The sequence below is a fragment of the Carcharodon carcharias genome, chromosome 3, assembly GCF_017639515.1.
Source record: "Carcharodon carcharias isolate sCarCar2 chromosome 3, sCarCar2.pri, whole genome shotgun sequence".
NCBI classification, from domain to species: Eukaryota; Metazoa; Chordata; class Chondrichthyes; order Lamniformes; family Lamnidae; genus Carcharodon; species Carcharodon carcharias.
In genome coordinates, this window is record NC_054469.1 from 14032679 (window position 1) to 14044603 (window position 11925).

The following is an 11925-nucleotide window of genomic DNA, read 5'->3' on the forward strand; positions in this document are numbered from 1 at the left end:
TCTCTTGAGTAGGACCAGTTTCTCAGTATTTACCCTGTCCATACCCCTCAGGATCTTGATTATCTCTATCAAGCCTCCTCTCAGCCTTCTTTTCTCCAAGGAAAACAGACCCAATCTCTCCATTTTATCCTCATAGCTAGAGTTCTTTATCCCCGGAATCATTCTTGTGAATTTCCTCTGTACTGTCTCCAATGCCTTCACATCTTTCCTCAAGTATGGCGCCCAGAATTGGACGCAGTGCTCCACATGAGGCCTAACTAGTGTCTTATACAAGTTTAACATGACCTCCTTACTCTTATGCTCAATGCCCCTATCAGTAAAACCTAGGATACCATTTGCTTTATTAACTGCTCTCTCAACATGTGCTGCCACCTTCAATGACTTATGTACATATACACTGAGGTTCCTTCGTTCCTGCACCTCCTTTAGAGTTTCTCTCTTTATTTTATACTGACTCTCCACATTCTTCCTTTCAAAATGAATCACCTCACACTTCTCTGCATTGAACTTCATCTGCCACTTGTCTGCCCAATCCATCAATATGTCTATGTTCTTTTGAAGTTTAAGACTATTCTCATCACAGTTGAAAATGTGTCCAATCTTAGTATCATCCGCAAATTTTGAAATCATGCCCTGCACACCATAGTCTAGGTCATTAATATATCTCAAGAAGAGTAAGGGTCCCAACACTGACCCCTGGGGAACTCCACCTCAAACCTTCCTCCAATCTGAAAAACAACCATTTATCACTACTCTCTGCTTCCTGTCACTCAGCCAATTTCTTATCCAAGCACCCACTTTCCCTTGTATTCCATGAGCTAGAAGTTTGTTCACAAGTCTGCTGTGTGGCACTATATCAAATGCATTTTGAAAATCCATATAAATATCAACAGCATTGCCCTTATCTCTGTTCTCTGTTACCTCCTCAAAAGACTCCAGCAAGTTAGTTAAACATGATTTCCCCTTAATGAATCCATGTTTTTTTCTTTAATTATCTTGCAGTGGTCTAAGTGACTATTAATTTTGTCCCAAACTATGAAGTCAAACTGACTGGTCTGTAGTTGCCAACTTTATCCTTGCACTCCTTGTTGAACAAGGGTGTAACATTTGCAATTCTCCAGTCCTCTGGCACCTCCCCTGTGTCTAAGGAAGACTGGAAGATTATCACCTGTGCCTCTGCAATTTCCACTCTCACCTCCCCAGTATCCTCAAATGCATCTCATCGGGTCCTAGTACCTTATCAATTTTGAGTAAAGATAGCCTTTCTAACACCTCCTGCTGTTCAATTGTAAATTGCTTGAGTGTACCAGTTACCTCCTCTCTCACCTCAGCCTTGGTAGCATCCTCTTCCCTTGTAAAGACAGGCGCAAAGTACTCATTTAATATCTCTGCTACTTCTCCTGCCTCCACAAGCAAGTCTCCTCTTTTATCCCTAATTGGTTCTACCCTTTCTTTTACCACCCTTTTATTAATTACATCCTTATAGAAGATCTTGGGATTCCCGTTTCTGTTAGCTGCTAGTCTCTTTTCATGCTCTTGCCTTGATTTTCTGATTAGTTTTTCACTTCCCCTCTAGTCCTTCTATATTCAGCCTTATACCCCTGTATTTTCTGCTTGACATCTGTCATACGCATACGTCTTCCTTTTCATCTTCACCTCTATTTCTCTCATCATCCAGGGTGCTCTGGATTTATTTGTCCTACCTTTCCCTCCAAGGGAATACACCTCGACATTGCCTGCAATACTTTTTCTTTGAAGGTAGCCCATTGTTCAGCCACTGTCTTTTCTGCCAACATTTGATTCCAACTCATTCGACTCAGATGCAATCTCATCCCATTGAGGTTGGCTTTCCCCGAATTAATTATCCCTGCTCTGGATTGTTCCTTGTCCTCTTCCATGGCCAACCTAAACCTTATGTTACAATGGTCATTGTCCCCTAAATGCTCTCCCACTGATATTTGATCCACTTGGGCCAACTGATTCCCCAGAACAAGTGCCTGCCCTCTCATTGGGCTGGAAACATACTGCTGCAGAAAATTATCTTAAATACATTCCAGGAACTCTAGCCCTTCTTGTCCCTTTGCACTATTCCTATCCAGTCTATTTTTGGATAATTGAAGTCCCCCATTATAATTCTATAATTCTTGCACTTCTCTGTAATTTCTTTGCAAATTTGTTTCTCTACATCCCTTCCTCCAGTTGGTAGTCTATGTACTACACTGATAAATATTATTGCACCTTTTCCATTCCTTACCTCTAGCCAGAGGGATTCTGTCCTTGACCCCTCTGGAACATCCTCACTCTTCAGATCTGTAATACCATCCTTAATGAACACTGCCACTCCCCACCCCACACCGCCTTCTCTTCCTTTTTTTGTCTCCCCTAAATACCTTGCACCCAAGAATATTTAATGCCCAGTCCTGCCCTTCTTTGAGCCAGGTCTCTTATAGCAATAACATCATAGGCCTGAATCTTTCAGCTAGCAGGTGGGGGTTGGCGGTGGAGCCGATCGCCGTCCGTGATTGGCTCCACGCCGCCATTTTACGCGGGCGGGCCAATTAAGGCTCGCTCAGCATAAGATGCGAGCCATAGTGCTCAGCGCTACCTGTGCGGGTGGGGGGAGGAGGGAGAGTCGGGGCCTGCACCCTTTCTGCTTCCATCTCCCTGAGGCATGGAGCTGCCTCAGGGAGATTGAAGGGCTATTGTCATTACTAAATAAATGGATGTAAAATTCAATTAAACATGTCCACTCATGTGACGTGGGAAAATTATTTATTTATTTAATGAAAGCTTTAGGAAACCTCATCCCACTTGTGGGTGAGGTTTCCTAAAAGAGGCGAAGACCGCTTGGCCTTTTTGCTCGCCCGCCAACCTTAAGTTTGGACGGGCAGCGTTGACAATTACCTAACTCATTTCCTTTAATGGCCTTAATAGGCCGTTTGCATATCGGCGGGTGCGCAGCCGACTCCGGCGCGTGCCCGCCCAATGAAACATCACGAGACAGTACGATGACGTCGGGACACATACCTGATGTCATCGCATGTCATTTTATGTGTTGGGCCCGCCCCTGCATGCCAATTAAAAAATCCTGCCCTTAGTTCCATTTGTCAACCTGTGCCTGCAGAACACTAGTCTTATTAACCACACACCGTGCATTCACATACATGCACATTTAGGCTTTTTAACTTTCCCCCTTACTCTGACCCCATCTAATGACTTACCATAGCCTACTGTAGTTCCACAAGTATTCTACGTGCCTTGATACTGCTCTCTGATATATCCTACTTATCAGTTAATATTTCCCTACTTCCCACTGCCGTTTTTTTTCCTCTCCTCTCTGAATTTCCCCTCAGGTTCCCAACCCTCTGTCAATCTTGTTTAAACCCTCCCCAACAGCACTAGCAAACAAACATCCCCGTGAGAACATTAGTCCCAATCCTGTTAAAGTGTAACCCGTCCTTCTTGTACAGGCCCCACCTGCCTCAGAACCAGTCTCAATGCCTCAGAAATCTAAAGCCCTCCTTCCTGCTCCATTTCTCCAGCCACGTATTGAACTGCTCAATCTTCCTGTTCTTAATGCTCACTAGCACCTGGCACTTGGAGTAATCCTGAGATTACTGCTCTTGAGGTCCTGCTTTTCAATTTCCTTCCTAACTCCCTAAAATCTACTTTCAGGACTTTGTGCCTTTTCCTGCCTATGTCATTTGTCCCAATGTGAACCATGACTTCTGGCTGCTTACCCCCCCCAACCACAAAAGAGTGTCCTGCAGCCACTCTGTGCCATTGTTGGCCTTGGCACCAGGAAGACAACATACCTACCATTCTGGAGTCATGTCTACGGCTGCAGAAACACCTGTCTGCTGCTCTAACTATGGAATCCCCTACCACTAAAGCACTTCCACTGTTCCACCACTCTTCCTGTGCAGCTGAGCCACCTGTGGTACCACGAACCTGGTTCTTGCTACAGTCCTCTGGGGAACCATCTCGCTCACCAGTATCTAAAATGGAAAAGTGGTTAGAGAGCAAGATATCCTCAGGGTATTCCTGCACTACCTGCCTGTTTCTCTTAGATACCCTGGTGGTAACCCGTTCCCTCCCTGCCTGTGTACTTCTTAGCTGCAGTGTGACTAAATGTGCTATCCACATAATCCTCAGCCTCGTGGATACATCATAGTGACTCCAGCCGCTGCTCAAGTACCGCAACCCAGAGCTCAAGTTTCTGCAGCTGGTGACATTTCCTGCAGATGTGGTCATCATGTGCATGCATGACTTCCCGCATCCCGCAGGATGCACATTTCACATGGCCGAGCTGTACTGACATACCTTAAACTTTATATAAAGTGTTTATTCACCTGTCACTCATCAATCGTCGTCTCCTCTCCCTCTTGTGCTATTTATGAAATCTCGCTGTGCTCTCCTCGTGCTCTTTTTGAAGTCTTGCTGCTGTCTCCCTCTTGCGATCTTTATAGAGTCTCGCTGCTCTCTCCCTTTTGCTCCTCTTTATGAAATCTCACTCTTTTTTAAAATGAAGTCTCTGCCACTCTCCGCGCTCTTTTAAAATGAAGCCTCCCATACATAACTGTCAAGCCCTGCTTATCCATTTAGACCTAACTAAAGTTGTATTTTTTTTAAATGTTCAAATTTTATGGTTAGAACCGGGATGGATTGTATTAAGAGGAGCCTTGAGGGTTGTTAGAAAAAGATAAAGTTTTAATAGTTGATAACAGGCCAACACATGAAGTCTAGAGTTTGGATTCAACTAATGGCAGCCGAACGTGTACATCTGTAATAATATTGAAATGGATCATTCTCTCCTCTCTCTCTCTCTTTTTCCCGCTTTCTGCACTCCTGACAGCCTCGTTGTTGAAATTATGGTACCGTGAACTAGAGGATCCGCTCATCCCTCACGAGTTCTATGAGCAGTCCATCAACCATTATGAAAACCCAGAGGCGGCGATCGCAGTCGTCCACTCCCTACCCAAGCTCAATCGGCTGGTACTCGGCTACCTCATCCGCTTTCTACAGGTACAATCATTGTTACAGCCTATTCCCAAGGCATCCATATTTAACACATCCATTTGTATTGACCACAAAGCCATAACCACCATCCATTTGCGTTAAGGTCAATTTCAGAGAAGCCGATCATCACGTTTGAAGCACTCGGTTTATTTCAAGCAGATTACTCATGTTCTTGGTCACTAGTTTGCACCTCGTTAAGGTACACTGAAGACAGGAACAAGCAGAAGTCGATGCATTTAAGGGAAAGCTGGGTAAATGAATGAGGGGAGAGAGGAGTAGATGATGTGATGATAGGGTTAGGTAAAGTACAGAAGGAGGGTCACGTGGAGCATCAACCCCAGCATTGACAAGTTATGCTGAATAGCTTATTTCTGTGCTGTAAGTTATATATTGTGCTAAGTGTGTAATAGATAAGTAATCAACACCTCAATAATGTTCAGTTGTCTTTTGTGCACTAAAACCCTTTGAGTGCCCTCCAAGTGGTGTGGGGTTACAGATTGCACTAAGCACTGACTGCAGTTCAAAAAAGCTGCAGGTCAATCTAGAGCTGGAAACAAATGGGTCACTACACGGAAGGAGCATTCTTATTATATGGTAGAGTTGATATATCGCCATCATGTATCGCGGGGAAATCGCATTTCCACGACCTTGCCCGGTACAAGTTGTAGGGGCTGTATTTATCAACTTAATTTTCCTCTAGATTCAGAAATGTAATTGTTATTTTCTTCAGTCCTATACAGTCCAGGGTCACATTTGGTTTTCTGGTTTGCTTATCCAGCATAAGGATTTTTTTTCATTAAAACCACATGTAATTCTCGTGGCACTATAATGGTCTGTATAAACGACCTGTATAATTTCAATTTGACCAAGGCTTTTTTTCAGTTCTTTTTATTTTTCCTCTAGTTGTTTTTTCTCCTCTACTGAAGGTGCTGAGTGACAGAGGGGTGTGTACGTTACCCAACAGCTGTATAAAGCTCCGTTTAGACACCATTTGGAACACTGCGTTCAGTTCTGGGAGCTGCACCCCAGGAAGGTGCCTCGAGGACATGTAGTACAGATTAACCAGAATGAAACTGCAGCTAAAAGGGGTTAAATTCTGAGGGCAGGTTGCATAGACGAGGCTTGCACCCCCAAGCATATAGAAGATTATGGGGTGATCTAATTGAGGCGTTTAACATGATTAGGGTAGATGGAGTAAAATAGTTCCCTTGGTTCAGGAATAAAGAACGAGAGGGCATAACCTTAAAATTAGAACTAGGCCATTCGGATGCCAGGAAGCAGTTCCTCCACAAAGGGTAGTGGAAATTGGAAATGTGTCTCCCCCCCCTCCAAAAGGCTGTTGAGGCTGAGGCTCAATTGGAAATTTCAAATCTGGGATTGATAGATTTTTTATTAGGCAAGGGCATTAAGAAATACAGAAGCAAAGTGAGTAAATAGAGTTGAGATACAGATCATCCATGATCCGATTGACTGGCCTACTCCTGTACCTGGATTTCTATCTAGTATCTTAAAAACGACATCTCCAACAGTACCACACACCCTCAGTACTTTATTGGAGCATAGACTGCAGTGGCTGAATAGCCTCCTCCTCTCTCTATGGAGTCAGTATGCTTAAGTGAGGATCAAAAGGAGAAAATGAATTCAGATGTAAAGTCTACTTCATTCCACGCCATCCCCCCTTCTCCCCTATCCCCCCCCATTCAATCGAGGACGTGAGACACGTGGGTTGAACAGAAAAATTCATTGCGTCTTCCCTTCTTTTCTCGACTCCTGCCGATTAGATTTTCGTCCAACCGGCCAACGTCTCCGTTACCAAGATGGATGTCAACAACCTAGCCATGGTCATGGCTCCCAACTGCCTCCGCTGTCAATCCGATAACCCCAGGATCATATTCGAGAATACACGGAAAGAGATGTCCTTCCTGCGAGTGTTAATCCAACACCTGGACACCAGCTTCGTGAAAGATGTGCTATAGCCAGGAGAGTTTAAGAAAAATTGAGAGGTGGAAAAGAAGCAAAACAAACAGAAAACGCAAAGATAAGCCTTGTACAAAAAAAAACACGTAATGCGTTTGTGTCTGCATCTGTTTATACCAATTTGAAATCTTTTTGCCAGTCCCTTGCTGGTTGGTGTTGTCTACATTATAAAAAAAATAAGAAGGGAAAAAAAACAAAGAAAAAAGTATTATATGTAAATTTTGACGCTGGTTTTGATGCTGCTTTTTTGTCTGCTCTGTATAATGCTCACATCCAGGTCCATCCCCTCCTGTGGCACAGTTTACTAATAGTTTATTTTTTTCGTTTAGCATGCGTATTTGGGTTTTTAAACCTGTTTATAAAGTAACTTTATTTTTATAGCATTTAATTATACAGGGCTAAAAAAAAATGAAACAAAAGACACCCTTTATGTGGGCGAGACATCCTCTCATATAGTTTATTTCTTCTCTTACTTCTTACCGTTCTACAGTACTTTGCTGTGAATGTTAACCAAACGCATTCCAAATTTTACATCGTTTTAATTTTTTGCGCGAAAGACATTCAAAATATCCGCAGTTTATTGTTTAAAAAGAATGGTTCTGCTGTGTTTTTAGAGGAACCTCTAAATAATCTGTGACTTCCCCCCCCCCACCAATTCAATTCCCTTTCGAGTTTGAGGGCAATGTAGAATTGCTCCACTTTGGTGCTAACTCTCCTCAGTCTGGTTGCCTAGATGCAAGTGTTCTAATCCAGTTGCCCGGTTTAGGGTTTTCAAGGTTGTTAATCCTTTTTGAGTGAGTCTGCATGTTTTTACGTGGAATGATGGGAGTCAATGCCCAAAATGCTGGCGGCAAGTCCCAGAATCTGACTTTGTAAAAGTGGGTGTTTAACTCATTCGCTTGCTGTAACCTAATAGCCTATAATGAACTATGTTTTTAAAAGATGATGCTGAACTGCGATATCCTCCCTGTATCGAATCATAATGACCTCTTCTCTGAAAAGATTTGAAATGTGAATTGCACATAAGCTCAAGAACCTGCCTGAACCATTCTGGACCATGGTCTAACTTGATGGGGCAGCACCCTGGGTTGCAACTGGAGGCTGATATCGAGAATTGACTTTAATAGTTGCTAAAAGCACAAATAGACTTGGATGGATAAAGGGCAAGCCCAGAGCCTTTCGTGGAGCCTAAACGCATGCTCTAACAGGTGCTGCTTCAGAGGATGACAACTTGCCAATCTAAACATAATAAGTGCTGTGTGTGTAAAGGGACAGAAATGCCCCTGACACTGGAGACTGTCCCACAGATTGGAGTGTAATTTGCACTGTTTGCCATTCACTGATTCTGCATGTTCCCTGACTGATACATAATCACACTGTCCACACTGTTGAAATCAGGACTGATCAATCACGCTTCCTCCTATTTCTACTTAGCCCAGGACCTCTGGACTGTGAAACTTCTTACCTTCTTCAACCTTGCCTCCTCCAGACAAGCTGCAGGCTTTTAAACATTTAATTAGGACTACCTTATTTCACTTTCTGTTTCTATCGAGGTGCTGTCCTCCGCTAACAGCTTTCAGCCTTTGAGCCAAATTATTGATTTTTTAAAATAACTCCTTCCACATGCACCGTCAGTCCCTGTTTTCCCCATTCTCCACCCGCGCTTCCCCATTCTCCACCCACGCTTCCCCATTCTCCACCCGCGCTTCCCCATTCTCCACCCGCGCTTCCCCATTCTCCACCCGCGCTTCCCCATTCTCCACCCACGCTTCCCCATTCTCCACCCACGCTTCCCCATTCTCCACCCGCGCTTCCCCATTCTCCACCCGCGCTTCCCCATTCTCCACCCGCACTTCCCCATTCTCCACCCGCGCTTCCCCATTCTCCACCCGCGCTTCCCCATTCTCCACTCCCACTGCCCAACCCCATTTCTCCACTCCCAAGCCGCCGCCCCCCACCCACCCACAGTGGTTTGGATGGTAAGGCCAGACGATGCAGACAAATGGTTCCCAGGCCTGGGCTGTGTGTGGCAGTAGGGGCGTTACAATTGGCTTCCTGTTTTTTCTTTAAACTAATAGTGAACTGACTCAGCTGGGCGGACATTTGACTGACCATGAGATTAAGTAACATTTTGTTTGAGTTGAGTTGACTTGTCTTGCTTTCAGTGCATAGTTCAGGCTTTGATGACTGGTCTCTCCACGAGAGCCTGATGGCTGCCTTGGCAGCCAGCTCCCAACGAGCAGAGATCTCCGGCCTTACACACAGAGGACAGCTGTTAATGAGCACAATAGTTTTACCTTCTAAAGCTGTGTTGCCAGGGGCCGCACCCTTTTTTAACTGTCTGAAAAAAAACCTACTAACTCTCAACTTATGAAGGTATTGTAAAGGGCTGGTGTACTTAGGCTCTGGCTGCTTCTGTTTCTGCAAAGTGAGTGCTTATTCTAAGACTGGAGAGGAAATGTAACACTGAGGGAAGGGCTCTGTACCCACCCCACCAAATCCATTTGATCCTTTAGTTTTTTTTTGCACTTTGAGCTTTGCCCAGTTGTCCCTGTCCTCCCAAGCTTCCCTTTCCGCACTTTGCTATCAGTTGAAGATTGCCCTTTTTTATAGATCACTATCCTTTGCCTGATTTCAGAGCTGAAAACTGCAAAGCAGCTCTTTTCAACTAAACCCGAATGTGAATTAAAATGAGCAAGTGTTTCTTTTTTAACCGCTCAGACTCTGGTAATGCGCCATTTTACTTGCCTTCGAATTGTTCAACCTGGATGTGCTGATGGTGACCCGTGTTCTCAGGCCAATTGGGGTAACCTGTGACCACCCAGCTTTCGTATCGGAAAGGTGTACGTTAATATCGGTTATTGTCCCATGGAATTCTGACCCGCGTATTTAGTGGTAAAATCACTTCCCCGTATTCCGAGTTTTAAGCCACCCAGCACCCATCTATTGATTTCCCTTCTGTCCCCATTGACAGCTCATCACATAACGTTACCACTTCTGCACATCCTGTGGGGCTGGGAGGGAATGATGCACATTCATATACACATTGAAAGGTGATCACATTATATGTCATAATCACATTATATGACATGAATGGTCATTGAATCTTACTACAGAAGGAGACTTTTCAGACCAACATGCATTTACTAGCAGTCTTTGGTTAGAAGCAAGCAGCAACACAGTGGTTTAATCAGCAGGTTCAGGTTACACTGCCAGCAAGGACCCTGCCCTAATTAAATTACTGTCCTGTATTCCCCTGTCTGTCCCACCTTTTTAATCATCATTTCAGTGAGTCCTGCCATTGTTGGAGTTGTTTTTTTTTAATTCATTGGATGTGGGCATCACTAGCTAGGCCAGCCTTTATCGCCCATCCCTAATCGCCCTTGTTCAGAGGGTATTTAAGAGTCACATGTAGGCCAGACCAGGTAAGGACGGTAGATTTCCTTCCCTAAAGGGCATTAGTGAACCAGATGGGTTTTTCCAACAATCGACATTGGTTTCATGGTCATCATTAGACTTTTAATTCCAGATTTTTATTGAATTTAAATTCCACCATCTGCCGTGGTGGGATTCGAACCAGGGTCCCCAGAGCATTGCCCCGGTCTCTGGAATATTAGCCCACACAATACCACTACGCCATTGCCTCCCCACGATGTACCACAGTGAATAAATGCTGCTGCTGTTGCTTGTAGCTACTCCTGCCAGTAGATCTACTGTCATGCTCGGTCACACTCATCTGTCATGTCGCATCCTCATACATTCACTGTAGCTCGTCTCCAACTGCTCTGTGATATCCATCATCCAACTATGCCTAAGTCTTTCTGCTGCTCTTCACTTTGCCCTCTAGAAGAGATCTCTGCAGCTTCTCAGCTCTGATTTAAATGGCTGAAATACTGCCAATTTTTTTCCGGATGTCACTTTTTAAAGTTCTTTTTGCTTCTGCAATTTCAAGCACCCCTTCATTTGTCTTATGGTCTGTGTTTGGAATGTTTAGCTTATGTCTTAGCATCCACATTTGAAAGGCCTCTGTTTTCTTCCACAGATCTTTATTTATTGTCCAGGTTCCTGAGGCAGAGAGGGAAGTGGATAGAATGTAGCATCTTATGAGTTTTTTGCCTTGTTACAAGCTTGGGTTTCCTTGTTGTTGACACATCCTTCATCTTCACAAAATTACTTCCAGCTATCTCTGTCCAGGAAACTGTCCACCAGAACCACTGACTGTGTTGCTGTAGCAATTTCAAAGCTGGGGTCTGTGCCTCCTTTAGTGTTAAAAACAAAAACAAAAAAACTGCGGATGCTGGAAATCCAAAACAAAAACAGAATTACCTGGAAAAACTCAGCAGGTCTGGCAGCATCGGCGGTGATGTTTAGTGTGTTTAGTGTATGGGGACCTGAGTGCCTCTGATAGTCCCAGACCACAGTCTGTCAGAGTCAGTCTGTTCATATTTTGACATGAGTGGTAGTAGATAGTCAGACGCCTGACTCAAAGTCAAATTTGCCTTATCTAAACACACTGAAGCTTTGCCAGAAAACCCTATGGGAAATGCACAACCCTATCTGTAGCCCTGACTATTAGGTCTGAGGTATGATAATATTGTTTATTCCCCCATTCCAAAGAGTATTAAATTCCTCCCTCTTTTTTTCTTTAGTCACTGTAAGTCATGCATAGTCCTTCACTCAAAGCAGAAGAATCTATCCTTCACTGAATAGAAGTGTTTCCTGTCCTGTAAAGTGGGGTTACACCTCGCCTTCTCGTTCCCTCAGCAACAGAAGTCAGGATCCCATGTACCTTTTTATTCAATATTTTTTCCCACTGGCGGTATATCGAAATAATGTGAGCTGAGACCTGTGGCAGGCTGAGAGTGAGAACTTGAGGGAAGATTCGATTGTAGTGCTCGCATCGCTTTCATTCACCAGTTGCACGTTTTC

The 11925-nt window shown here is 44.1% G+C and overlaps 1 protein-coding gene across 1 annotated transcript in view; it reads left to right on the top strand.

The window, feature by feature from the left end:
* arhgap39 (Rho GTPase activating protein 39) overlaps positions 1 to 6995 on the top strand; it is a 487284-nt gene extending 480289 nt beyond the window's left edge. Inside the window, exons 18-19 of the mRNA XM_041183281.1 lie at positions 4856 to 5025; positions 6801 to 6995. Coding sequence (XP_041039215.1) covers positions 4856 to 5025; positions 6801 to 6995 — 365 coding nt within the window. The remainder of the gene's footprint in view (positions 1 to 4855; positions 5026 to 6800) is intronic.
* Positions 6996 to 11925: the final 4930 nt, after the last annotated feature.